This window comes from Loxodonta africana, chromosome 1, assembly GCF_030014295.1.
Source record: "Loxodonta africana isolate mLoxAfr1 chromosome 1, mLoxAfr1.hap2, whole genome shotgun sequence".
NCBI classification, from domain to species: Eukaryota; Metazoa; Chordata; class Mammalia; order Proboscidea; family Elephantidae; genus Loxodonta; species Loxodonta africana.
Window position 1 is genome coordinate 91791466 of NC_087342.1, and position 27639 is coordinate 91819104.

The 27639-nt window shown below is 50.4% G+C and overlaps 2 protein-coding genes, 1 long non-coding RNA gene and 1 other non-coding gene across 6 annotated transcripts; 3 read left to right on the top strand and 1 right to left on the bottom strand.

Annotated features, from left to right (window-relative positions):
* On the bottom strand, window positions 1–13323 carry LOC135231178 (uncharacterized). The gene is made up of 2 exons (XR_010321723.1): window positions 12655–13323; window positions 1–12147 (listed from the first exon to the last, which is right to left on the bottom strand). It is a non-coding gene; the product is annotated as an uncharacterized LOC135231178 (long non-coding RNA).
* AIF1 (allograft inflammatory factor 1) lies at window positions 7590–9368 on the top strand. 3 transcript variants are annotated; one of them, XM_003422210.4, is made up of 6 exons: window positions 7590–7723; window positions 7910–7971; window positions 8095–8161; window positions 8508–8549; window positions 8722–8884; window positions 9190–9368. In XM_003422210.4, the coding sequence occupies exons 1-6, from the start codon at window positions 7699–7701 to the stop codon at window positions 9272–9274; spliced, it is 444 nt and encodes a 147-aa protein (XP_003422258.1). In that variant the 5' UTR covers window positions 7590–7698; the 3' UTR covers window positions 9275–9368. The 3 variants fall into 3 exon arrangements, with proteins under 3 accessions (XP_003422258.1, XP_064139768.1, XP_064139777.1); XM_064283698.1 differs by lacking the exon at window positions 8508–8549; XM_064283707.1 differs by lacking the exons at window positions 7590–7723; window positions 8095–8161.
* PRRC2A (proline rich coiled-coil 2A) lies at window positions 11854–27483 on the top strand. Its single transcript, XM_003422209.4, has 31 exons — window positions 11854–12413; window positions 14313–14487; window positions 15158–15335; window positions 15751–15850; window positions 15937–16009; window positions 16346–16489; window positions 16664–16815; window positions 17020–17099; window positions 17243–17385; window positions 17716–17806; window positions 17916–18132; window positions 18540–19014; window positions 19441–19631; window positions 19852–20140; window positions 20320–20530; window positions 20732–22606; window positions 22978–23249; window positions 23400–23530; window positions 23772–23901; window positions 24004–24089; window positions 24285–24518; window positions 24825–24965; window positions 25086–25157; window positions 25266–25433; window positions 25636–25718; window positions 25900–26110; window positions 26203–26298; window positions 26444–26656; window positions 26755–26849; window positions 26949–27039; window positions 27127–27483. The coding sequence occupies exons 2-31, from the start codon at window positions 14376–14378 to the stop codon at window positions 27265–27267; spliced, it is 6495 nt and encodes a 2164-aa protein (XP_003422257.1). The 5' UTR covers window positions 11854–12413; window positions 14313–14375; the 3' UTR covers window positions 27268–27483.
* Window positions 14847–14977, top strand: LOC111748682 (small nucleolar RNA SNORA38). Its single transcript, XR_002784298.1, has one exon. It is a non-coding gene; the product is annotated as a small nucleolar RNA SNORA38 (small nucleolar RNA).
* Window positions 27484–27639: the final 156 nt, after the last annotated feature.

Genomic DNA, 27639 nt, shown 5'->3' on the forward strand with positions numbered 1-27639 from the left:
AATTTTGCTGACCCATTCTGAGATCTGCCACTTCTGGGCCTCTTTATATACACAGATAGGTGACAGATGCCTTCAAGTGGACTCCAACTCATGGCGACCTTACGCGCAACAGAAGAAAACACTGTCCAGTCCTGCATCATCCTCCTGACCACTACCATGTTGGAGTCCATTGTTGTGGCTATTAGGCCAATCCATCTCACCACGAGCCTCCTCTGCTCTCGAAGGCCCTCTACTTCATCAAACACGATGTCCTCCTCCAGCGACTGATCCCTCCTAACGACATGTCTAAAGCAAGCAAGTCAGAAAATGTTCTGTTGTGATCCACAAGGTTTTCATTGACTAATTTGCAGGAGTAGATCACCAGGCCTTTCTTCCTAGTCAATTTTAATCTGGAAGCTCTGCTGAAACCTTTCCACCGTGGCAATCCTGCTGATATTTGAAATACTGGTGATTGACATAGCTTTCAGCATCACAGTAACATGCAAAGCCACGACAGTGTGACAAATGAACAGACAGGTGATGGTGGATCCCTTCACTCACTTTGTAAAACATTCTTGACGTATCTTAGCCTTTGAATCTGTTCAGTCAGTCCTGCTCTCAGCACTTCCCTCTCAGAGTGAGGCCTGTCCTCCCTGGAATGAATATTTACTACTATTATCAGAAGCCCCCCTCCTTCTCTGCTCTTCCCTGAAGCACTAGCAGGGACTGCCTGCCCAGCTTGGCATTTGGTCACACATATGCATAATTTGGAGCTTGTAGGTTTTCTGTCTTCTACTTTCACTGAAAATGATGTGTGTGTGTGTGTGTGTTTCCATTCTCTTTATTGCTCTACGGTATATGGTTTCCAGGAGTGAAGAGGGAGGATTTCAAAATAAGCTGCTGCCATTGTTCCTTTCAAAGTCCTACATGGACCCTTTTTAGAAAAGGAAAAGCTTCTGGGAACAGCAATATTGGCGAGTTCTTTATCTTCCTACAGGACTGCCCCTTGTAGGCTCTGAATCCTGACTTGTTTTCCCTCCTTAGGGACAGCTGTTAACCAAGCTCGGGAGCCCAGTGCATACACCAGGATGCCCTTTTGTTCATTTACAAAGTGAAACAGCAAGGGTCCATTCCTTTTCCCCTAGTCTCCCTAACCACCCCCCCCCTTATACACACATATTCACACTTTATCAGTCAGGGTTCCAAAAGGAAACAGGTAACACCCTCAAATTAGCACAATTTGAAGAGGACAGTTTATTTACAATGGTATGTGGGGTGTAAGGGAACCACACGGGATAGAGCTATAACCTGGGATTAGAAGCAGAGGAGCTATTACCACCCCAAGACCAAAGGGGGGGGGAAAAAAAAGGGATAAGGGAGTGTTTATCTCAGGGGCTCTTGTTTCGCATCACAAATCCCTTTGGTGTCTAGTGAAGCATAAAATAAAATACAATACAATAAAACAATTGTATCGAGTTCCAAGTATCAAAATATTAGTAAATATTTGTGATAGAATCAGTTATGGGCTTCTTTATTACTGCATTAATAACAACACATTTAAAACGCAAGCATGTTGAACTTAATTTTAATAAATAAAGATAAAGCAGTGCAAAGGATACTGTTGCTTGGCTTTAAGAACTTTTGACTGTGAAGCGGTCTTTGACAAAGCAAGTGTGAGGAAAGGACGTACTTGTCTCAGATGTGAGGAAAGGACGTACTTTTATTTCCCAGTCAGAGTTCACGGACCACCTGAAATCTATCCCTGGGGCTACTGAAACCTGGGAAAGAGCCCTGGGGAGCCAGTCTCTTGGAAAGGAGCACTGTCCTCAGGTGGAGGTCTCAGCCAGCAGAAGACCTTGCAGGAAGGTAGCCAAGGAAATGAAGACCCCAACTCAGTGTTCTCTCTCCTCCATCTTCCTGCTGGGCCTCTCCAGCAGCTGAACCAGCCGGAAGCTAGAGATGCCCTTTGATGTGGTCTGTACAAGTTAGTGTCCTGGGGCAGAGTGCAGACTGGGAGAGGGGAAATGGAGGGGCCAAACAGAAGACATCCAGGGCACACACAGAGACCACCTTTCTGGCCAGCTTATTCTCTTTCTGTAGGCACATTCCATGGGGCCTAAGTCTACCTGGCAGATTCCCTGGAGAACAAAGAATCGTAACAAGGGCTCTTAGCAACTAAGTTGGTCCCAATTCCACAAGCGGCCCTATCCTCAAAGGGGTACTAGGAGGTCCCTTTATTGAGCAGCCTCAGCATTATTTCCTTGACTTCTTGGCTGGTCACTGACAACCTTGGCCTAGGTGACTTCTTCTTCATGCCTCCAAGGCTAACCCACTACCCACTGACTTTATTCTTAAGCCACATTAACACATTCAGCCACGGTTCAGCCAAGCCTTGCAGGCTTGGGAACCACTTTATTTCTTTAAGGCAGTGGCTCTCAAACTTAAGTGCGCATCAGAATCATCTGAGGTACCAGTTTAAAGCAGGTTGTTGGGGATAAACAAAATGTGGTACACACATACAACGGAATATTAATCAGTTCTAAAGACAAATGAAGTTCTGATACACGCTATAACATGGATGTACTTTGAAAACATTACACTGAGTGAAGTAAGTCAGTCATAAAAGGATAAATATTGTATGATTTCACTTACATCAAATAGGCAAACGTATAGACCCCAAAGCTTATTAGTGGTTACCAGGGGTGGCAATTCTGACTCGTGGCAACCCCATGTGTGTCACAGAACTGTGCTCCACAGGGTTTTCAATAGCTGACGTTTTCAGAAGTAAATCGCCAGGTCTTTTTTCTGAGGTGCCTCTCGGTGGACTCCAATTTCCAAACTTTGGGTTAGAAGCCTAACACGTTAACCACCCAACGACTCCCCAGGGGTGGCAGGGAGTGGGAAAGGGGGAGTCATTGCTTAGGGAGCACTAAGTTTCTGTTCATGGTGGTAGAATAATTCGGAAAAGAATAGTGGTAGTGCTTGCACAATATGATGAACATAATCAATGTCACTGAATTGTAAACGTAAAAATTGCTGAATTTGCAGGTGTTTTGTTATGTATGTATTTAACCACAATTTAAAAAAAAAAAAAAAAGGAGATTGTTGGACCTTATCCCCAGAGTTTCTGACTCTATAGGCCTAGGGTAGGGCCCAACAATTTGCATTTCTATTTCACTTCCAGGGGATGCTGATGCTGGTGGAAGGACCACTCTTTGAGAATCAAACACTGCTTTAATGAAACCAGTGTTATGAAACATTTCATGTATAAACTATGGAATGGGAAATTAATTTGCTCTGTAAACTTTCACCTAATGCACAATCAAAAAAAACTTTTTTTAAATTGCTTTAAGGAGATTCTGTGTATCTCTGATCAGATCTGGACTTTGCAGTCTGACAGAGAGTTACCTACTTCCTTTATTTCCAGGTTCTCAGTAGGTTCCTTGCTGCAGCCACACAACGCACCCTTGCAGCTCCCTGCCCAGACCCCCCTCCCCGCCGCCTCCTTCAGCCCCTACATACTGTGAGCTAGCCCTCTCTGTGATTTGTGAGTTTGGGTGGGATAGGGTGTCTTCTTGCATGTCTATTCTTCACAGCCCTTCCTCATATCTGTGTTTAGGCCCTGGGTTTCCTTCTCCACCACTTGCCCTTCTAAACCCATTAAACTCATTGTCATCGAGTTGATTCTGACTCATAGGAACCGCATAGGACAGAGTAGAACAGCCCCATAGGGTTTCCAAGGCTGTAATCTTTATGGGAAGGCATCTTGGTGACAAAGTGGTTAAGTGCTCTGATACTTGAAAGATCAACAGTTCAAACCCACCAGCCATTCCACAGGAGAAAGATGTGGCAATCTGCTTCCGTAAACCCTATGGGCCAGTTCTAGTCTGCCCTACAGAGTTGCCATGAGTTGGAATCAACTCGACAGCAATGGTTAATCTTTACAGAAGCAGGCTGCCACATTTTTCTCCCATGGAGTGGCTGGTGGGTTTCAACCAACAACCTTTCAGTTAGGAGTTGTGCGCTTAACGACTTTGCCACCAGAGCCCCTTTCTTGCCCTTCTAGTCACCCTCAAGCCTTCACTTCTGTCACACAGTCAGAGCAGACATTGACCTTCTCTATCCCAGATACTTTTTCTGAGCATCTAAGCTCTATCCCACCATGGTAGGCCGCCAAGCCATCCTTGATAGGAAGTCCACTGTGGGAAGCAATCTCACTCAAAACAAAAGCCAGAGTCTTCACAATGGCTTACAGGGCCCTATCCAATCTGACTTTATCTCCTTCTCCTCTTTCCCTCATGCACTTGGCTCTAGTTGCACAAGCTTCCCTGCGAGTCCATGATATCCAAATATGCTCTCTCCTCCGGGCCTTTGCACTTGCTGTTCCCTCTGCCTAAAACGGTCCTCTCCCAGATGTCCACACAGCTTTTCCCTCCCACCCACTCCCCTTGAAATCTTTGCGCAAATGTCTTCTCAGGGAAGCCTTCCTGATAGCCCTATTTAAAACTGCAGCCATCTCTCTAGCACTTCCCTCCCCCTTCCAACTTTGTTCCTCTCTATAAGCACCTATTACCTTTAGTATATTTATTTATTTTTATTGTCTGCGTCCCCTGACTAGGCTGCCCATAAGGCTGGCATATAGTAAGCACTCAGTAAATGTTTGTTGAATGAACACAGGAATAAAATAATGAATTCCCACCAGGCAATGAAACCACTGCAAGTGCAGGGTTGCAGCTCTCTCTACAGGGGAAGCAGGCAGATGCAATAAAAAGAAGCCAAGAAGTCAGAGTCTACTCTAGTTTTCTCTCCCCATTTGCATGAGTTAGGGGGAGGCCAGTGAGAAGTAAAATGGTTTCAGCTGCAAAGGGGAAATAGGCTAGGGAGGGGAAGGAGAAGGAAAGGTGTCTCCATTAATGCTGGGGCAGGGTGAATGGTGTTCTGGGCTGGGAGTTTGGACAAGGAGGTCTCAGGGAAGGTGATATCCTGTCCTCGCATCTAGAAGAGTCTAGGCAAACAGAACAGCAGAGGGGATAAAGGTTATGCCTAGGGAAGGCCTTGTTTATCAGAGGCTACTCACACACTCTGGTGAATCCATAGTGGCTAGCACCACTTTCCCCAAAGACTCTACTTAAAGCCTCATATTGCTGAGTTCTGCAGATTGTACTAAAGATTTCAAAGGAGATAAAATGAGGGGGCTACATTGCACATCCTGCAGCAAACAAATCAAAACTCCTTCATTAGACATTTCCATACACCATACAGTGAGGTTTCTATTTTCTAGGCCTTGCACTAGTCTTTTTTTAGCACCTCTCAGAGCTCCCAGATGACTTCAGATTCTTTGCCCATCCAAAGAGCCAGCCCTGCCTCAGCTCCCTATCCAAACCCGTATGCCCAGACTCACAAAACCCAACACACTGAAGGGCCTTCTAGCTACCTGAACCACAAGACCTGTTTGAAAACCATTTGTTCTTGAGAATAAATGCTTATGGGGTCTTACTGGTTTCTAAGTGGCACAATACTAACCTAAAGGTTGACAGTTTGACTACAGACTGGGAAAAAAATTTTGGTTACGACATATCCAATAACGGTTTAATCTCTAAAATCTACAAGATATTGCAACACCTCAACAACAAAAAGACGAATAATCCGATTAAAAAAAATGGGCAAAGGATATGAATGGACACTTCACCCAAAGAAGGAGCCTAACAGACACATGAGGAAATGCTCATGATCATTAGCCTATTAGAGAAATACAAATCAAAACTACAATGAGATACCATCTCACCCCAACAAGGCTGGCACTAAGCCAAAAAACACAAAGTAACAGAAGTTAAAGAAGTCACGGAGAGATTGGAACTCTTGTGCACTGTTGGTGGGAAAGTAAAATTGTACAACCACTTTAGAAAACTATTTGGCACTTCCTTAAAAAACTAGAAACAGAAAAACTAAATGACCCAGCAATCCCGCTCCTAGGAATATACCCAAGAGAAGTAAGAGCCATCATATGAATTGACATATGCACACCCATGTTCACTGCAGCACTATTCACAATAGCAAAAAGATGGAAACAACTTAAGTGCTCATCAACAGATGAATGGATAAACAAACTATGGTACGTACACACAATGGAATACTATGCAACAATAAGTAACAAGAGGAATCTTTGAAACATCTCACGGCATGGATAAATCTGAAAGGCATTATGCTGAATGAAATTAATCAGTCACAAAAGGACAAATATTGTATGAGACCACTATTGTAAGAACTCAAGAAAAGGTTTAAACACACACAAAAAAATCTTTGATGGTTACAAGGGTGTGGAGGGAGGGGTAGGGGAAGTTACTAACTAGATAGTAAACAAGGATCAACTTCAGTGAAGGGAAGGACAACAACAGCACAGGGGAAGTTAGCACAACTAGACTAAGGCAAAAGCTAAGAAGTTTCCTGGACATATCCAAACACTTTGAGCGACAGGGTAGCTAGGGCTGGGGTCTGGGGACCATAGTTTGGGGGACATCTAGGCATAACGAAGTTTATTAAGAAAATGTTCTACATTCCACTTTGGTGTGTGGCATCTGGGGTCTTAAAAGCTTGCGAGCGGCCATTTAAGATAAGTCAATTCGTCCTATCCCACTAGGAGCAGCAGAGAATGAAGAAAACCAAAGACACAAGGAAAATATTAGCCTGACTAAAGGACTACATAAACCAGAGATTCCATCAGCCTGAGACCAGAAGAGCTAGACGGTGCCCAGCTACCACCAATGACTGCCCTGACAGGGAACACAACAGAGATTCACAGACAGAGCAGGAGAAAAATGTAGAACAGAACTCAAATTCTAGTGAAAAGCCCAGACTTAATGTCTGACATAGACTGGGGGAACCCCCAAAACTACGGCTGCTGGACGCACTGTTAAACCCAGAACTGAAACCATTCCCGAAGCCCACCCTTCAGACAAAGATTAGACAGAACTACAAAACAAAAAATAATACACGGGAGGAATGCACTTCTTGCTTCAGTCAGACACACAAGACCAAATGGGCAGCTCCAGTGCAAAAGCAGGATGAGAAGGCAGGAAGGGACAGGAACTGGTCGAACCTGGGGTGGAAAGGGGGAGTGTGCTGTCAACTTGCAGGGATTGCAATTAATGTCACAAAACGGTATGTCTATAAATTTTTGAATGAGAAATTAACTTGAGCTTTAAACTTTCACCTGAAGCACAGGTTTAAAAAAAGGTAGACGAATTGAACCCACCCAGTGGCACTGTGGAAGAAGGGCCCTGGATATCTGCTTCCATAATGATTACACCCAAGAAAACTCTACAGAGCAGTTCTACTCTGTAACACATGGGGTTGCCATGAGTTGGAATCAATCTGATGGCAATGGATATGGTTTTCAGGTCTTACTGCTCTTTCCCCAACACCTCCAATGGCTTATTAAAATATTTTTTCAGTGTACACACAGGGCTCTCATTAAGAGACATCTGGGAGAATGTTATTTTCTCATCTCTACTCTACACCCGACTCCCCCTTCTTCCTGGGTGTTAGTGTCAGCAAAAGCTAATGGGGAAGTGAGGCCTGGGAGGTAGAGGAGGAGGGAATGAAGAGAAAGGGGAAGTTTGGGACAGAGGCCTCTGAGGAAGCCAGTGGGAGAGACAAGCCAGCAAAAGACAGCCAGCTAGCTCCGTCTGTCTTCTTACAACTATCAGCATCTGGGGAGCCATGAGTCAAATCAGAGATTTACAGGGTAAGAAAGATGGAGCAGGAAGGAGTATAAATGGGAGCAAGCAGATGGACATCCCTGGGCTGGGCATCTGGGAGGGCAGTTAGTTGGCCTAGGAAGGTGGACTCGTAGATGCCACTGGGCTGGGTGTGGGAGTGAGGAGAGAAGCAGGTCTGGGGTGAGGGTCTATGAACCTTTGTACCACCTCAGGGGGAAAAGCTTTTGGGCAGCTGAAGGCCCAGCAGGAAGAGCAACTCGAAGAAATCAACAAGGTAAAAGGAAGAACAGAACAACTAAGTGGGCAAGACCTGGGGATGGGGGCCCTGGACAGGGGGTGCGGGGGTGTCAGGGGTCTACCCTCGTCCTTACTGTCTCCTCCACACACACATACACAGCAATTCCTGGACGATCCTAAATACAGCAGTGATGAGGATCTGCCCTCCAAACTGGAAGCCTTCAAGAGTGAGCGGGGGCAGGAAATTGAAGGGGATGGGGGAGAGAGTAGGATTTCCACAAAAGGAAAAGGCGACACTGAGGCACAAAATTTACTCCCCAGGGTGCAGTCCTCCTTGGCCTGCCCCTCTCAGCCCGCCCTCTAGGTCCCTACACCTTAACAGGGCCTTCAACCTCCAACCCCCCCTCCCACCCCACCCTCCTGCTTCTCTGGCTGCCCTGCTTTGTCCTTCCGGTATCTTCTCCCCATCTAGCACTTTCTCAGCAAGCCCCTCCTCAACCCCTGCCCAGCTTTTGCCTACTGCCTGTGACCCTCCAGCCAGGGATCACCTTCCCTGCTCTCTCTCCCACCCAGAGAAATACATGGAGTTTGACCTGAATGCAGACGGAGAAATCGGTGAGAAAAGGGTGATTTGGGGGAGTGTGCAGACCTAGGAAGGGGGAGGCCTGGCCTAGGTACTTTACCCACCAGAGTAGGGGGAAAGGGAATGGGAACAGGGAGATGGGTGCAGGAAGAGAGAGAGAGGTTGACTGCCCTTCCTCTCCCCTCCCCCATCTGCTGCCACCAGATATCATGTCCTTGAAGCGAATGCTGGAGAAACTTGGTGTCCCCAAGACCCATCTGGAGCTAAAGAAATTAATCCAGGAGGTGTCCAGAGGCTCTGGGGAGACGTTCAGCTACCCTGACTTCCTCAGGATGATGTTGGGCAAGGGATCTGCCATCCTAAAAATGTGAGAGTCCAGTTCCAGTCTCCCCCATACTTACCCATTTTCTCCCTGCCTCCTCCTATCTCCAGGCTTACCTTCTATATATACCTCAGCTTCCATTTCTTCAATCTTTAGATGGACCATTCCAAGGTCCCATCCATCCCCATCCATGATTCTGATCTTCACAGCCCTCAACACTGCCATCCCTGCTCCTCCACCTTCTCTCACCCTCACAATTCCCACCCTCTCCTGGACTTTCTCAGCAGAATAAGATTATTCTCTTGAGAGGAATACTCCCTGATCCCTGTGTCACTTCCCATCCCAACCAGGATCCTGATGTATGAGGAGAAAGCGAGAGAACAGGAGAAGCCAACAGGTCCCCCAGCCAAGAAAACTATCTCTGAGTTGCCCTGAATTGGGGGGTGAGGTGGGACTGAAGGGGCTTCTAATGTCTCCAGTTGTGAGCCGGAATCAAGCTGTAAATTAAATAAATTACCCTCCTCCTCCAGATCCGGTCAGCTTGGTCTTTTGGGGGGTGATTTTTTTTCCCCTGGGTTAGTAGAAGAGGAAGCACCTTCAAGGGAAGAATAGCAAGGATTTGCCCATATAAGCAATCCATCAACAATTCCATAGTGTGTCTACTAATAGGTGTAGATGGTTTGGAGCATGGATTGGGATTTCAGATCTATAAGAAGCCTGTCCTTAAGGAATTTAGGTGGACCCTCCTCCTCCAGATCCGGTCAGCTTGGTCTTTTGGGGGGTGATTTTTTTTCCCCTGGGTTAGTAGAAGAGGAAGCACCTTCAAGGGAAGAACAGCAAGGATTTGCCCATATAAGCAATCCATCAACAATTCCATAGTGTGTCTACTAATAGGTGTAGATGGTTTGGAGCATGGATTGGCATTTCAGATCTATAAGAAGCCTGTCCTTAAGAAATTTAGGTGGAAAGAAAAGACATGCACAGAAAAAAATACATCCCCCAGACCCTTGGTCAGTTTCACAAAGAGCAAGTGAGCCAACCTTGAGCCAACATTCTCCACCACTACAAGCTTTGTAACTTTGGCAAATTACTCAGCCTCTATGAGTGTTTCACCTGAAAATGAGGATAATATGACTTACACTGCAGTTCCTAACATATCATAAACTTCCAATTTGAGTTTAAAACTCAAATGAGTGGGTGAATGAATCAAAGAACTGGTGTTATCAGAGTAAAGGATTTCTTGGGGAAGAGTCAACTGTGCAGACAGAAAAGTCAACAGGCCCCAGGGTGAGACCATGCCTAGTAGCAGGTAGGGAAAGTGATAAGAAGTAAAGTCAGAGACATGATTGGGGCCAGATCGCTAGGGCCTTGTAGGCCACTGTAAGGACTTTGGCTTTTATTCTGAGAGATATGGGGAGCCACCGAAGGGCTTTGAGCAAAAGAGTTTTTTTTTTTGAGAAAAGGCCCACTCTAGCTGTTGTGTAAAGAAGAGGCTGTGGGAGCAGAGGTAGAATAAGAGAGATCAGTTAGGAAGCTGTAACACAGGTGAGCGATGAGGTTGGCTCAGGTTAAGGTGGAAGTGAAGAGGTTGGATTCTGGATATTTTCTCAGGATAGAATATCCTGTCTGGCTGAAAGTGGGGAGTGAGGTAAAGGCGTCAGTAAGGATTCCAAGGTTTTGGCTTAACTGGATTTTTTTCAGATTGCCATCAACTGAGATGAAGGTTGTGGATAGAAGAGATTTTGAGGGACCAGAGTTTTGGATATTCTGAATTTGACGTGATCTGTTAGATACCCAAGAGGAGATGTCCAGTACATAGCTACATATGCAAGTTCAGAGTTCCAGGCACAGGTCTGGGAGATACACCTTTGGAAGTCATGAGAGTATATATAAATCTTATTTCAAGTCACAAGACTGGATGTCCTTGACCAACTCAGTTTTGGTAGAGGGTGGGGGTGAAAGCATGACTGGAGTGGGTTTAAGAGACAGTGAAAGGAAAGAAAACTGGAGACAGTATGCTTAGCTTTTCCAAGAAGCTTTGTTGCAAAGGCAAGCAAAGAAACGAGGTGGTAGCTGGCCGGGTAGAGGGGACAGAGAATCATTTTGAAATTTGAGAGGTGACGTCATCTTAAATATCTTAGTGTACCACAGGAAAAAAATCATATCTGATTCCTGCTAACTTTTCCACCCTCATCTACAATAACAGAAAAGCAGTTCCTTTATTTAACCACATCAGCCTAAGCATGGGTCCCCAAACCCATGCCTTCATTCATCTGTTCACTAGGCTTGAGATATGTACCCGTCTCCTCAAACCTGGCTAAGTTCTAACTAGTTCTTCATAACTGCAACAAACACTCACATTATTCGAAGCATTTCTAAACCTCACCAAGTATGGTCAGATAATCGACTGGAAGGCAATGGATTTGGTTTTGGTTTTCGTACTTCTTTAACATTCTGTGCATATCTCCATGGTTAACACTGAACTGAGTAAGCCTTCAAAATATATTTGTTGACGGGGTAATAGGTCTGATTGGAGCAGAAGGTTCTACAGTCAGTTAACAGCAGACAAAGGGGGGAAATACCAGTACTACTGCATATTGTAAAACCCATTATGAATACAAATTGGCACTAACGTTAAAAATACAAGTATCCTCACCACAATAATAAAAAAAACAGGTTATAAAAATACATGTTCATCTTAGCCATTGGTTGCCGATATTTTGGTGAACAGGTCATTCCTAACCTTTGTTCGAATGATTTGCATACGTTATTCAAATCAACAGAATTACCCAAAGAACTCCTACACTGTGTGGTGCTGACGACACGCTCCCCTGTACCCTTGGATTGGCCTGTCTATCCGCCTCATTTGCATGACGTAATTTAATAAAAGGAGGGCTTTCACCCCTCGCGAAAGGACGCGACTCTTCCCCGGTCTACGTAAGCTCCGCCCACCGGCAGCTAATCTTTCCCGCACCTATCATCTCTCCCCTTCTCCTCCGTTAAAAACACCACGGATCTTCCATCGCTTCCCTCCACTGTCGCCGCCCTATGTCTCTCCGCTTCCATCTTTCCACATACGCAGGACGCACGCTCCACCTCTTTCTCCTCAGTCCGTCGTGTAAATTCTGCGTCCCAACCGCCCGGCCGGCCGGCGCCGCATTCCCGCCTCCTCTACACGTATCAACGGCCGACGCCGGAGCCCCGCCTCCTCAGCCAACCGGTGTCCTAGCGTCTGTAAGTCCCTCCTCTTTATGCAAATCACCTCCGCATGCTCCGCACGCCCTGCCTTTTTTTAAATAAGGACAGCCCTGGAAGTAAAGAGGGGTAGGGTAGAAGGCGCCCCGCCCTTTATGCAAATAGGTAGGCGTGTTCACAGCGGACGGAGGTGGGGGGGCGCTCCCGGGGGCGGCGGTTGCCCGGATGGGCCGTTAGTCGGAGCCTAGCCGCGGAGTGAGCGAGGAAGACGGGAGGAGCCGAACCCGGCGCCATCCGCCGCCATCCGCCCCCGCCCCACCTCCATCCCGTCCCGGGGAGCCCCTAGGCACCGGTCCCGGACCTCCGCGCACCCGGCCAGGTGAGTCTGGGCAAGACGAGAGCTGACGCCCTTTTCCGGCGCGGGAGCGGTAGTGGCAGCGGTGGCGGCGGCGACGGCGGCGGCGGCGACGGCAGGGGGGAGGAGAAGCTGCCATTAGCCGCCATTTTGTCCTCCTGCTGCCGGGCCTGCGCGCCCCTCCCCCCCAGTACCCCCACCCACGGGCCGGTACCCCTAGTCACTCTCTCGGGGTCTATAACCTACTCTTTCCTTTCTTACTCACCTTCCTGGCTTCATGGGGCGACCCCATTCCTGGGCTCGTAATCTCCAGCCTCTGCTGCGCTCCTGGTCCCTCACTCCCCTCTCTCAGCCCTTTCCCCCGCCTCCGCCCTGGGGTGGACTGCCCCAGCCGGTCCTCCTCAACGAGAGCTTCCTTTTCCTCCTCCATATTGGACCCCCCTCCCATCACCCAGCACTCCGGTTCCCCTTCTTGTTGCCCCTCTTGGCGTCGAGTCGCTCCCAGTCTGCTTTTATCTCACATCGTTGCTTTCTGCATTCCTCAATTTCTTTTTCTTCGTTTTTTTGTATTTCCTGTCACCCCTCTTTATATCCCAACCCCCCTTGTCTCCTTGGGTGTCTTAACACTGCCTCTTTACTCTTTCACGTCCTTATTTTTTTCTTAGCGTTCCTGCTTCCATATATTTCACACCTTCTACTTTATTAGCCTTTTCACCCCATGACTCTTCTATCTCCTTTTTCTTCAGTTACTTGTTTTCACAGGTTGGTCTCCATAAACACTTATCAAGCGTACTCCATTCTTTTACCTCTATCTTGTCATAAAGTTCTCTCCTATATTTTTAGCTTTCACCCGGTTCCTTCTGAATTTCCTTGCTTACTTTCCACCACGTACTATCTCTTTCCTTTACAGTGCCTCCCTCCCCAAACCTGCTCCCCCCCCACACCAATAAATTAATGCATGGTCACTCTGGAACCGACTGAAGCAGGAAAGTAGGGTCTGGTTAGGGAGCAGAGGCTGGGGCATTAGGGAGAAAAACGACTACATAGGGATATTCTTAGGAAAATGAAGTTGGTACTGTTGGTCCTGTCTTTGGCCCCATGGTTACCTGGTGCTCTGGGGGTGGCTCAATGGTGATTTTTCTCAGATCTACGTAGGTGAAACCAGTGCCCGCCAGTATTTATTTCATCTGGAGACCACATTTTTCCAAGAGTTGGGATGGATGGCTAGTTTAGGAAAAAATAGAGTATTCCAAATACTTGGGGTTCTGTGGCCTGGGAGTATGTAAACCCCGAGTTGTACCATGGGGATTTTTCTGGCACCAGCTCCCATTCTGGTGGAGCAAGTTCGTGAAATTCTTAAACTCCCAGCATACCTTTCTGCAAACCTCCCCAGACAGGACTGGAGGCTGCTGGGAACGGAGCCTGGAGCACAGGGCCCTGGGTTATGGTTACGGAGTTGGTGTCCAATAAATAAATGATTTAAAGTTCAGTCCTTTGCATGATGGAGTTGTGTGCCTCTTTCTGGTTTTCTCTGGGGGCTTAGACTTGCCCTGTTTTATTGTAGGTCTGTAAATGATTTTGGTGGAGGGGAAAGAGATTATTACTTGGGATAGTGACGAGGCTGCTGCCCTTCGCAGACTGGTACAAAGGGGAGAGCGTTTACACTGGGAGGACACCAGATTTTTATTTGGGTTTCCTTGGCAAGAGGTATCTGGGGGAAAGAGGGAACATGGCACTTGGACTGTGTGGAAGCTGGGTTAACGTGGTTGCTTAAAGGGACTGGGGAGTGAACAAGCAGGAGAGAGAGAAGACACCAAAGGGCCACATATATGGGTTGCTAATGAGGATAAAAGGGAGCTTCTAGGCTTCTGTTGGAATCTGTGAAGGGGGCAGAAACTGAAGTACTTGATGTCTGACTCACAGGCTCCGGCACGTTTTGGGGGAGGTGCCTGCAGGACCCAACGTACTCAATGAGCTTCCAGCGCAATGTCCGATCGCTCGGGGCCGACTGCCAAGGGGAAGGATGGAAAGAAGTATTCCTCGCTCAACCTGTTTGATACCTATAAGGGCAAGTCCTTAGAGATCCAGAAACCCGCTGGTGAGGGTCCTGCAAAGATGCTCCTAATAACTGGAGTCTAGGCATAAATGGGGAGCCCTGGTGGCACAGTGGTTAAGAGCTCAGGCTGCTAACCAAAAGTTTGGCGATTTGAATCCACCAGTCACTCCTTAGAAACCCTATGGGGCAGTTCTACTCTGCCCTGTAGGGTCACAGTGAGTCAATCGCCTGGACAGCAATGGGTATACAGATATAGGGATAAGCAGAGCATACATTTTAGAGGCCTTTGAAGGGGAACAGGATTATACTAGAGATACTGAAAGACCAGGTCAGCACTGGAGACTTCCCAACTTTACTTTGGATCCTGTAGTGGGTTCTGGGCTCTGGGTGAATGCCAGTTATCCTCCTACAAAGGCGTGTCTGTGGTTCCCTGTCCTTGTACACGTAAGAATTGGAGGCAAAGAAATGTGGACTTGGAGAAGGCTGGGGCCAGCTCGCTACTTGCAGGCTCAAGCTCATCCATCCCACATCGAATGTAATGTATCTTTCAGCCTTCTTAGTAAGCATCTTGGCAGGGGAAGGCATGGGCTTCTAAGTGAAGCCTGGAGTGAGTTGTTAATAAGACATTGAGGATGTCCAAACAGGACATAGGGTGGGAGGCTGTCAGGTTTTCCATGCGAGTCGTTTTTGACCCCTTCCACCTTTTCTCCAGTTGCCCCTCGCCATGGCCTGCAGAGTCTTGGGAAAGTTGCCATTGCCCGACGTATGCCACCCCCAGCCAACCTTCCAAGCCTGAAAGCCGAGAACAAAGGCAATGACCCCAACGTCTCATTAGTGCCAAAAGACGGGACAGGATGGGCAAGCAAACAGGAGCAGTCCGACCCCAAGAGGTAGACAGAGGCTTAGGATACCTAGAGTGATGAATATTTTAACTTGAACTTAAGGGTGAGCTGCGGCTTGGTCTAGCCCAGCTGCGTGAGAACCAGCGAGTTCTTTGTCCACCCTATTCTAGATCTGTTGTTACATGACTAAGAAACGGTACCTTTAGCTTTCTGCCATAGATGGAGAGAAAGAGTGAAAAAACAAGTCTGCTTGTGCAGTGTGACATGGTTTAATACTATTTTGTTTCAGCGTATATACATGTATATATATAGGGTCGCTATGAGCCGGAATCGACTCGACGGCACTGGGTTTTTTAATACTGGTAGCGATGGGCCTGGTTTCAGTCCCCACCTTCCACCAGTTGGAGAAGTAGGGGAGACATCTCAGTCTCTGGATAACCTTCCCATTCTACCATCTCTTCAGTTCCGATGCCTCAACCGCTCAGCCGCCGGAATCGCAGCCACTGCCGGCTTCACAGACGCCTGCCTCCAACCAGCCGAAACGACCCCCAGCAGCCCCCGAGGTACCTGGAAAACTGGATATTATTGGAGAAGGGGTGGGGGGAGCTTGTAGTTCCACCACCCACATCCCCATTCATCATCTCTCTAGAACACTCCTTCGGTTCCAAGCGGGGTAAAGTCCTGGGCACAAGCCAGCGTCACCCATGGAGCACACGGAGATGGTGAGCGTAGGGCTGTTGGGGAAGTTTCGTCTAGGCACCGTGGTGGGCAGGAGGTCTGAACTGTCTGCTCTCAGTGACATGTCCTTGCTTCTCTTTGTCTAAATCTTAAGATACCATATTCTATTTCATGGAGTTCATAAAGAGGTTTAAGCCTCAGATTCATAAGAGGGTGGGGGCCGTTCCAGAACTGACCTTGCTTCTCGGTGAATCTGTAGGGGGGGTGGGTTCGAAGGCAGGAACCTGATGACTTGGTACCTAAGACAGAGCCTTCTGTTTCCATGGTGGGTCCTCAGTAGACATATTGCTCTCTCCTTTTCTGCACCCCAACCCTAACAGGTGGAAGGGCATCAAGCCTACTGTCACGATTCTCTCGAGAGGAATTTCCGACCCTGCAGGCAGCTGGAGACCAGGACAAAGCTGCCAAGGAAAGGGAGTCTGCCGAACAGTCGTCTGGGCCCGGACCAAGCCTCCGCCCCCAAAGTAAGTGGTTTCCTTTGTAGTTTACGCTCACTTGTTATGTTATTTTTTGGCCAGGACATTTCCTTTATTGTATTTCGGAGCTAAGTGTTGGCTTATCCATTTTTCTTATTGTTTTCAGCTATGTTCACTTGTCTCTGAATCATCGATTTCTTCTCTGTCTTTTCCAAAACACAGATTCTACAACTTGGAGGGACGGAGGTGGGCATGGCCCTGATGAGCTGGAGGGCCCAGACTCCAAACTTCATCATGGCCATGACCCTCGTGGGGGGCTGCAGCCTTCGGGCCCACCCCAGTTCCCTCCCTACCGCGGAATGATGCCGCCCTTCGTGAGTTTGGATATCTTGTTTTGTCGTGGTTGAATTGGAAATTAGGGAGTTAGGAATCAGGACTTAGTCCTTGGAGGAGGGGATGGTTGGGAAGTAGGAGCCTGAGGGATAGAATGAGGGTGGGGAGGATGTGATAGTAGGCTTAGGGAGCTGGCAGGCTACTTGACTGTTCCTCTGAGCAGCTACTTTTGGGCCCTTTTGCAGATGTATCCCCCCTATCTCCCATTCCCTCCACCCTATGGACCCCAGGGGCCTTACCGATATCCTACTCCTGATGGGCCCAGGTGAGCAATCCAAGTCTGGGTTTGGTTTGGAGTAGGGGAGGCCTTTTGGGGAAGGAGATGGTTTTCTAGGAGACTCAGTCTTGTGTTTTGGTATACAGCATACCACCTTTATTTTATTTTCTTACCTTTCTTTGTATACATAGCCGTTTCCCTCGTGTGGCAGGCCCCCGGGGCTCAGGGCCACCAATGCGCCTGGTAGAGCCTGTGGGTCGGCCTTCCATTCTTAAAGAAGATAATCTCAAAGAATTTGATCAGTTGGACCAGGAAAATGATGATGGTTGGGCAGGTAAGTAGGTAATAAAGGCCAAGATTTTGGGTGTTAAAAAGGTAAAATCTGATGAACGATATGAAGGGGAAAGCATAGCATGAACGGCAGGGGAGATAGCTGGAGGAAAGCCAAAGCCTGGCAAAGTTCTGAAAAGGAAGTGAGAATTGGGATGGGATGTGGTAAGACTCAGAGATGTTGGTCTAGACTTCAGAGAGAGAGGAGCCTAAGAGGGGGTGGCATTGGTAGTGCATCCTGTTATAGTTCGAGTGCTTGCTTTGTTCATCCCAGGAAGATAGCCGAGATAGAAAGAAAAATGCTTAGATTACTATTCTTCACTTTTCCACTCAGGGGCCCATGAGGAGGTTGACTACACTGAGAAGCTCAAGTTCAGCGATGAGGAAGATGGGCGAGACTCCGATGAGGAGGGAGCTGAGGGCCAGTGAGTTAGGGCCATATGGGGAGAGGAGGGTGCTCAGTTTCTTTAGTGATGTATGTTTAGAGGAGCTGGGTTCCAGCTGACTTTAATTCCATTGTTGGTCTGCTCACAGCAAGGACTCTCAATCAGCTGCTGGTGAGGAACGGCCCCCTGAAGCAGATGGCAAAAAGGGCACCTCCCCCAGCAGCGAACTGCCCCCTCCCAAGACAGCCTGGGCAGAGACCTCTCGGCCTCCAGAGACAGAGCCAGGACCTCCTGCCCCAAAGCCTCCCCCACCCCCACCACACAGGGGCCCCGCTGGGAACTGGGGCCCCCCTGGGGACTACCCAGTGAGTGTCTACAATGAGGGTCGAGAGGGTCAGTTGTGGGAGATGAATGTCAATTAAGTAGTTGAAGCAATAATAGAAAAAGTTGGAGGGAGGGTTGGAAGTAGGCTATCTGCAGTGCTAGGGCTGCAGAGCATTTTTGAAAAGGTTTAGGGTAGTCTGGGTGAAAAGGAATAGAAATTGGGATGCTCGTGATGAAGAACAAGGAGGCCTAGATGTTTGGGTACCTGAAAGGAGAAGGGGAACAGAGAAAAGATGAGCATGATGAGTTTGGCCCTGCCAAGAAAGGCCACTAACCCAGAGGCCTGGTCTTTGCATCCCATAGCTAGAGGCAGTTGATTGGGCTGTGAAAGAGGTGGTAAACTTAACTGACTGATAATCCTGGCCCTGCCTGGTCTTCCTGTTGACAGGATCGCGGGGGCCTCCCCTGCAAGCCCCCTGCACCCGAAGATGAGGATGAGGCATGGCGGCAGCGGCGAAAACAATCATCATCTGAGATCTCTTTGGCTGTGGAGCGGGCCCGGCGACGGCGGGAGGAGGAGGAGCGCCGAATGCAGGAGGAGCGCAGGGCAGCCTGCGCTGAGAAGCTCAAGCGGCTTGATGAGAAGTTTGGGGCACCTGACAAGCGGCTCAAGGCAGAGCCTACTGTCCTGCCCGCTGCCTCACCTGCCCCAGCTCCACCACCTGCAGTCCCCAAAGAACCCTCCACACCTCCAGCTCCACCGCCAGCACCAGCCCCAACACCAGAGAAAGAACCTGAAGAGCCAGCACAGGCCCCTCCTGCCAAGTCCACCCCCACTCCACCTGTGGCTCCAGCTCCCACCCTTATGAGTGGTAGTGACAGTACCAGTAGCACCAGCAGTGGCAGCTTCGAAGCCAGCCCAGGTATGGAGATGGGGATGAGCACTACCAGGTGTCAGTTCCCTTTTCTGTTGGGGTAGAGGGTTCAGAAGTGTTAAGGATGGGAGGAGATGGAGAGGGCAGTTGTTTTGGTTTTTTGAACAGCAGATAACATATACAGGTATCAGAAGGAAGATTCTGTTACCAGGTCCCAGAATAAGTAGTGACTTGAAAACGCTTTTCATAGGCCTAGAATGGGACAGATAGCGTTTGTCCTTATAGCGGTTTCTTAGGAGGTTATTGCCACCACCATTGACTCTTGATGGACCAGGAAGTATTTTCATGGGTTTTAACTGGAAGCCAGGGTTTCTTCTCCTTCAGAGGAGCTAAGGACTGAAATGTTCCAGGTATTTATGGGATGTCTGTTGATGGACTAGGCCACTCTTGAATATTTTCTTTTCCTCAATGCAGTGGAACTGCATTTGCCCTCAAAAGAGGGTCCTGAACCACCAGAAGAGGTTCCTCCTCCAGCTACACCCCCGGCCGCAAAGGTAGAACCCAAGGGCGATGGGGCTGGTCCAACCCGGCAGCCCCTCAGCCAGGGTTTAGGCTACCCCAAGTATCAGAAGTCATTGCCTCCTCGCTTCCAGCGGCAGCAGCAGGTGAGGTCCAGTTACTGCCGTCGTAAGGGCTGCCTTTCCCTGGCTTCAGCAGCATTCGCCCATTCCATAAGTTTTCTCCTGGGTTCTAGTTGTATCTCAGCTGTATCAGTTGACATCTAGTCTGGGGTTTTGTTACATTTAAGTGTAATTTTTTTTTCTTTGCTTCCTTTTTTGTTTGTGGGGCTATGATGTTTCTCTCATCTCCTTTTTTCTTTCCCAGGAGCAGCTCCTGAAGCAGCAACAGTGGCAGCAGCACCAACAGGGCTCTGCCCCAGCTGCCCCAGTGCCCCCATCACCACCGCAGCCTGTGACCATGGGGGCTGTGCCAGCTCCACAGGCCCCACCACCGCCCCCCAAGGCCCTGTACCCAGGTGCTCTGGGCCGGCCACCACCCATGCCCCCGATGAACTTTGATCCCCGCTGGATGATGATTCCTCCCTATGTGGATCCCCGGCTCCTCCAGGGCCGGCCCCCTCTGGACTTCTACCCTCCCGGTGTGCATCCCTCTGGTAAGGGGCCACAGGAGGACGGGTAGAGGAATTCCTTGGCCCTGTGAGGTAGATGGTGGGGTCTCACTGGGGAGGAGAAACTGACTCACAGGAAGGACTAGACTGGGGAGATCCTTCTTGGGGAAGAGATCCTGTGAAGGAAAGGGTTATTGAAGTATTTCTTTGTTTTGTTTTCTCAGGTTTAGTTCCCCGGGAGCGCTCAGACAGCGGGGGCTCAAGCTCGGAGCCATTTGAGCGTCATGCACCCCCACTGCTCCGCGAACGGGGCACCCCACCAGTGGATCCAAAGTTGACTTGGGTAGGGGACGTCTTTGCCACCACACCCGCCGACCCCCGCCCGCTATCCTCCCCCCTGCGCCAGGCTGTAGATGAAGATGACAAGGGGATGAGGTGAGTCTGGGTAGTAAGACATGGTATGCGCCTGGTGAGAGGACTGGGCCCAGGAGAAAGACTACTTTTGATGATTTGTTAGACGTTAGACACAAACTAGAAAGGAGCGCCTATGTTATTAAGCTTTTCCTCTCTCCACCTAGTTAGCCCACTTTCACTTTTTGAGAAACTTATTTCTGTATTTTTCTGTCTTTTTTTCAGAAGTGAGACCCCTCCAGTACCTCCCCCACCACCCTATCTGGCCAGCTACCCAGGCTTCCCTGAGAATGGAGCCCCTGGGCCAACAATCCCTCGCTTCCCACTGGAGGAACCAGCTCCGCCAGGGCCTCGTCCACTCCCCTGGCCCCCAGGCAATGATGAGGCAACAAAGATACAAGCTCCACCACCCAAGAAGGAACCCCCCAGGGAGGAGACTCCACAGTTGACAGGGCCAGAAGCAGGAAGAAAGCCCGCCCGTGGAGTTGGAGGCGGCGGCCAGGGCCCTCCACCACCACGCAGAGAGAGCCGCACAGAAACCCGGTGGGGCCCACGTCCAGGCAGCAGTCGCCGGGGAATCCCTCTGGAGGAGCCAGGGGGCCCTCCCCGCCGAGCGGGGCCTATAAAGAAACCCCTACCACCTACAAAAGTTGAAGAGCTGCTTCCCAAGCCCCTTGAACAGGGGGATGAAACTCCCAAAGTCCCAAAGCCAGACCCACTCAAGACAGCCAAAGGGAAGGTGGGGGGCCCCAAGGAGTCCCCACCCAGTGGAAATCTTTCCCCAGCTCCAAGGCTTCGGAGGGACTACTCCTACGAAAGAGTGGGGCCGACCTCTTGCCGGGGTCGGGGCCGGGGCGAGTACTTTGCCCGAGGGAGGGGTTTTCGGGGAACCTATGGGGGACGGGGGCGGGGAGCCCGAAGCCGGGAGTTCCGCAGTTACCGAGAGTTTCGTGGAGATGATGGGCGAGGAGGTGGGACAGGAGGGCCAAACCACCCACCTGCTCCTCGAGGCCGCACTGCCAGTGAGACACGAAGCGAGGGTTCAGAGTATGAAGAAATCCCCAAGCGGCGCCGGCAGCGGGGCTCAGAAACAGGCAGTGAGACCCATGAGAGTGACCTGGCCCCCTCAGACAAGGAGGCCCCCCCACCCAAGGAGGGTGTACTCACTCAGGCTCCTCTTGCTCCTCCACCACCAGGAGCCCCCCCTTCACCAGCCCCAGCCCGTTTCTCTACTGCCCGGGGTGGGCGAGTCTTCACTCCCAGAGGAGTGCCTTCACGCCGCGGCCGAGGGGGAGGGCGGCCCCCTCCTCCTGTTTGCCCAGGCTGGAGCCCTCCAGCAAAGTCCCTGGCCCCCAAGAAGCCTCCAACAGGCCCCTTGCAACCAAGTAAGGAACCTTTGAAAGAGAAGCTGATCCCAGGGCCTCTGTCCCCCATGGCCCGGGGAGGCAGCAGTGGATGCAGCAACGTAGGCATGGGTATGGAAGACGGTGAGCGGCCCCGAAGGAGACGGCATGGAAGGGCACAGCAGCAGGACAAACCGCCTCGGTTCCGGAGGCTGAAACAGGAACGGGAGAATGCTGCTAGAGGGGCTGAGGGCAAGCCCTCTTCCCTGGCCCTGCCAGCCTCTGCCCCAGGGCCTGAGGAGGCTCTTGCAACAGTAGCAGTGCCCCCAGTGCCGCGCCGGGCAGCTGCCAAGTCTCCTGATCTGTCAAACCAGAACTCAGATCAAGCTAACGAGGAATGGGAGACTGCATCGGAGAGTAGCGACTTTGCTAGCGAACGTCGGGGAGACAAGGAGGCTCCCCCAGCAGCGCTGTTGACCCCCAAGACTGTAGGAGCTCCTGGGGGCAGTGGAGGTGGAGCTGGACCAGGTGTTTCACCTGTGCCTCGTGGAGATCTGAGCCAGAGAGCCAAGGATTTGAGCAAGCGGAGCTTTTCAAGTCAGCGGCCAGGCATGGAACGACAGAACCGGCGCCCAGGCCCGGGGGGCAAGACTGGCAGCGGTGGCAGTGGCAGTGGAGGAGGTGGCGGGGGCCCCGGGGGCAGGACTGGCCCAGGACGAGGTGACAAGAGGAGCTGGCCCTCTCCCAAGAACCGAAGGTGGGTGGGAGGCAGACTGTTTCAGTGACTCTTAGGGTTAGAAAATCGTGGAAGGGGAGAATCCTGGGGGAAATGTAGTTGGGCACTAGGATTTGAGATGGAATGACAGGTGAACTCGTGACAAGCTCAGATTTTCATGTTTAGGTAAAGTAAATGAAGTGATAACATCAGGAACTTTCATACACTTTGTTTTTGGCCTTCCAGTCTGTAGACCTGTACACGTAGAAGTTTAAAGAAGGGCTCAAAAACACTTTGGTTTTAACTGAGTGGGTCAGGTTGAAAGGGAAGGAAGTAGGAAGACTGAGATGTTCGATTTACAGAGGAAGCATAGCGATTAGTGAATACTGGAGCTGGGGTTCTTTTCTCTCCAGCCGGCCTCCGGAGGAGCGGCCTCCAGGGCTCCCTCTGCCTCCGCCACCCCCCAGCAGTTCTGCTGTCTTCCGCCTGGACCAAGTCATCCACAGCAACCCTGCTGGCATCCAACAGGCTCTAGCCCAGCTCAGCAACCGTCAAGGCAGTGCAGCTGCACCAGGGGGCCACTCAAGGCCCAAGCCTGGGCCTCCCCAAACCCCTCAGGGTCCCTCCCCTCGGCCCCCAACCCAGTATGACCCCCAGAGGGTCAGGAACAACGGGGTCAGTCCTGGTAAGCAGGAAGAGGGAAAGGTGGGAATATTTCTGCCCTCAGAGAAAGCTAGGTGCTGAGCCAGGGGAGGGCTGGGAGGTGGCACAGGGTGAGAAAACGAGGGTAAAGGATAGAGCAAGGGAACCACTGACAGTTTTCCTTTTTCCCCAGACCCCCACTTCGAGGAGCCAGGCCCAGTGGTGAGGGGGGTGGGTGGGACTCCCCGGGATTCTGCCGGGGTTAATCCCTTCCCCCCCAAAAGGCGCGAACGGCCTCCCAGAAAACCGGAGCTGCTGCAGGAGGTGAGGGGTGGGGCTCGAGGTGCTTCACTGCTCTCCTGAAGGTTCTCCCTGGTTACCATTTTATCTTTCTTTTATTCTTTTCGTTGTGTTTATATCCAAGGCCTTGCTATCAGTCACTGTTTGTTCTTCCTGTATCTCTTTTTTCGTCATTGCTCTCACACCTCGCTGTATATCCCACTTGCCAGCATTCGCTAATTTCCACCTAAGTCATGTTTTGGCTCTGGCCTTTTTTAATCTTTAGGAATCCTTGCCATCTTCTCATAGCTCTGGATTCTTGGGCCCTAAGCCTGAGGGCCCAGGGCCTCGGGGAGAGTCCAGAGATTCAGGCACTGAGGTCCTGACCCCTCACATTTGGAATCGTTTACATACTGGTGAGTAAACTGAGCAAGAAGAAGTTGGAGGGATTAGAGCAAGAGATGGGCTTCAGAACTGTTTTACACTTCCTCTTTTCTGGTTGGTGCTCCCCTCTCTAGCCACTAGCCGGAAGAGTTACCAGCCTGGTTCCATGGAGCCCTGGATGGAGCCCCTGAGCCCCTTTGAGGATGTGGCTGGCACTGAGGTGAGTGAGGCTGGGAGGGAGCATCTGGCTCTCTGGAGGTGAGATTTTGTGGCGCACTGGCCATACTTCCCCACGTTTTGGTTGAGCCTAGGCTCATATAGCTGTTTTCTTTAGTTTGTCTGTCTGTGGTATGGGGATCAGGAATGTATTGGGGTGCTTTCTACTCTGACTTAATATCTCCTCTTTTTCTTTCAGATGAGTCAGTCTGACAGCGGGGTAGACCTGAGTGGGGACTCTCAGGTGTCATCAGGTCCCTGCAGCCAGCGAAGTTCCCCTGATGGAGGACTCAAGGGGGCAGCAGAGGGGCCCCCCAAACGGCCTGGAGGCCCCTCACCTCTGAATGCTGTTTCTAGTGAGGGTCCACCTGGCTCTGAACCCTCTGAACCGCCTAGGAGACGGCCACCTGCCCCCCACGATGCGGACAGAAAGGTAAAAGACCAAGAAAAAATAAGGGGAGTGTTTCCAGGAATCAGACTTTGGCCCTTCTTTTTCCCTTTCCGTCTGCTTGTGCATTCTGGGAAGCCCCTCATTTTGGCTTCCCTAGGAACCCTGGTGGTGTAGTGGTTCACAGCTGAGCTGCTAACCAAGTGGTTAGCAGCTCGAATCCACCAGCTGTTCCTTGGAAACTCTATGGGGCAGTTCTGCTCTGTCCTGTAGGGTCACTATGAGTCGGAATCAAATTGACGGCAATGGATTTTTTCTCCCCATCCGCATTTACTGTGTTCTCCGACCCAGGAGCTACCCCAGGAGCAGCCCCTGCCCCCTGGCCCCATTGGCACAGAACGATCACAGCGTACAGACCGAGGCCCAGAGCCTGGCTCCCTCCGGCAGTCCCACCGACCTGGCCCCCAAGTCCAGTTTGGCGCTAGTGACAAGGTTTGCATAGACTGGATCTGTGGGCATCCTGGGTTGGGTGGAGAAAAGGGAGGGGCTGGAGATGGGACACAGGAGACATGTCTGAATCTTGGAATAAGCTCCCCTGTTTCATGACCACAGGATTCAGATTTGTGCCTAGTGGTAGGAGACAGCTTAAAAGCAGAGAAGGAGCTAACGGCATCAGTCACTGAGGTGAGTGGGAGAGAGAGAGTTGGTGGAAAGGCTTTCGATTTCTGAAGATTTCTGACTTGGGCATGGAGGATGTCCTGACGGCCTCTTGACAAGGCTTTTCCTTCCCAGGCCGTCCCCATATCCCGAGACTGGGAGCTGCTCCCCAGCGCTTCTGCCTCTGCTGAACCACAATCCAAAAACCTGAGCTCTGGGCACTGTGGCCCTGAGCCCAGCTCTTCAGGCCAGCGCCTGTACCCTGAGGTCTTTTATGGCAGCCCTGGGCCTCCCGGTTCTCAGGTAGGCCCTGTTTTCCATTTGCCTGCTGTCTCTCATAGCTGAGCGTTTTCAAATTGTACAGCTTTAAAACACCATTTTATTTTATTATTTTTTTTTTATGTTATTCCATTTTTCTCCTTGTATTTTACTTCAGTGGGTGGGGTAGGTAAGCTTTTCTTGACCAGAAAACCTGGAGCTCTTCAGCCCTGCTCTTCTCTTGCAGGTCTCTGGGGGAGCCATAGATTCTCAGTTACATCCCAACAATGGGGGCTTCCGCCCTGGAACCCCCCCACTGCACCCTTACAGGTAAGAACCATATGCCTGTGGATGTCAGAAGGAAGTGGGACTATGTTTCAGGGGAGAGAAAAGAGGACTATTTTGGGGTATCAGAGGTTAGTGGGCCTAAAGCATTACTCAGACTAAAGGAGGAAATGGCTTCCTGGGTCTTTGTGCCCTGACTGGTATCCCCCTCTTGCTTTCTTTTCAGGTCACAGCCCCTGTACCTGCCCCCTGGCCCAGCCCCTCCCTCGGCACTGCTCTCTGGGGTAGCTCTCAAGGGCCAGTTTCTGGATTTCTCAGCACTGCAAGCAACAGAACTGGGGAAGTTGCCAGCTGGAGGAGTTCTCTACCCTCCACCTTCCTTTCTCTACTCTCCAGCTTTCTGCCCTAGCCCTTTGCAAGACCCCCCCTTGCTTCAGGTAAGAGGTGGGCAGGTGTTAGGATTAGGCAGTGAGAGGCTGGGTAAGAATGCTTCTGGAGGAGTTCACATGTCTCTCCCATTTCCCAACAGGTACGCCAGGATCTGCCATCACCCTCGGATTTTTATTCTACTCTGCAGCCTGGTGGCCAAAATGGCTTCCTCCCCTCAGGGGCCCCTGCTCAGCAGGTACCTTTTGTTTTCCACCTCCCCTTGCCTGCCATTTTCTCATTTCAACCTCTGGCTTTGTTTCTGTTGGTTTGACTATGTGCTTCTGAGTTTCTCATATTCCTCCTTGTATCCCAACACATGTACTCAAATTTGTTATTAACAGATGCTTCTGCCCATGGTGGACTCACAGCTGCCCATGATGAACTTCAGCTCTCTGCCACCAGCGCCGCCTCCTGCCCCACCCCCACTCTCTCTGTTACCGGTGGGCCCTGCTCTGCAGCCCCCCAGCCTGGCTGTGCGGCCCCCACCTGCTCCTGCTACTCGGGTGCTGCCTTCACCTGCCAGGCCCTTCCCGCCTAGCTTGGGGCGAGCAGAGGTAGGTACAGGAACTGAGGCATAGGAAACTCTTTAAGGATAAGGTGTAGGGACCCATGGGTTGAAAGGCTGGAGGCTCATAAGGTTTTTTTCTTTAAGCTGCACCCAGTGGAACTGAAGCCGTTCCAAGATTATCGAAAACTGAGCAGCAACCTCGGGGGACCTGGGTCATCACGTACTCCCCCAGCTGGAAGGTAAGAGAAGGGAACGGGGATGCTGACTCCATCCCCCAAGGACTTTCTTACCCTTGGAACCAAACCCTAGACTTGTCTTAAACATTCTTCCTCCGTTAGGTCTTTCTCTGGCCTCAATTCCCGTCTCAAGGCCTCGCCTTCAACCTACAGCGGAGTCTTCCGCACACAGCGCATCGACCTCTACCAGCAGGTGAATCTGAATTCAAGAATTATTGCCTGGTTTCCTGTCCCTGTCCTCCAAGTATGACTTACTCTTCCTCATGTTCCTGTCCTCCAGTCCTCTCCCCCGGATGCCCTGCGCTGGATGCCTAAACCTTGGGAACGGACAGGACCGCCTTCTCGAGAAGGGCCCTCTCGACGGGCAGAGGAGCCTGGGTCCCGAGGGGACAAGGAGCCTGGGTTGCCCCCACCCCGCTGATGGGAAGTTCCCCTTGCCCACCCCACCCCACCCCCCCCCACCCCCCCGCCCCAGGGCTTGTATATAGATTATAAATATATAAGGGGGAAAGGGGTGGGTGAGGAGGGGTCGTGGGGCTGGGGCCTCGCTTCACCTCTTCCCCCTTACCTGGTCCCCTATCCCTGGGGCTGTTTGTTAAAAAAGAATAATAAAAGGATGAAAAAAATATTTCCAAAATGATTTTGGGGATGGGTTACTTGTTTGCATTGTTACAGCATGTTGCTAAGTGCAATTTATAGACTGGTTTCAGTCAGAACTGTTTTGTCACTGATACAAACTGTTTCAAAATTTAAACCACCGTCATTTTATTGCACCTTAAAATCTTATGGGTTG

What these genes read in the sequence shown, in the direction of transcription:
- PRRC2A (XM_003422209.4), top strand. Translation starts at nt 14,376, where the DNA reads ATGTCCGATCGCTCGGGGCCGACTGCCAAGGGGAAGGATGGAAAGAAG. An exon ending in GAGCAGTCCGACCCCAAGAG is followed by an intron (nt 15,336 to 15,750) that starts GTAGACAGAGGC and finishes CCATCTCTTCAG; the next exon opens with TTCCGATGCCTCAACCGCTC. An exon ending in GCATCGACCTCTACCAGCAG is followed by an intron (nt 27,040 to 27,126) that starts GTGAATCTGAAT and finishes CCTGTCCTCCAG; the next exon opens with TCCTCTCCCCCGGATGCCCT.
- AIF1 (XM_003422210.4), top strand. Translation starts at nt 7,699, where the DNA reads ATGAGTCAAATCAGAGATTTACAGG. An exon ending in CAAACTGGAAGCCTTCAAGA is followed by an intron (nt 8,162 to 8,507) that starts GTGAGCGGGGGC and finishes TCTCCCACCCAG; the next exon opens with AGAAATACATGGAGTTTGAC. An exon ending in GAATGCAGACGGAGAAATCG is followed by an intron (nt 8,550 to 8,721) that starts GTGAGAAAAGGG and finishes TGCTGCCACCAG; the next exon opens with ATATCATGTCCTTGAAGCGA.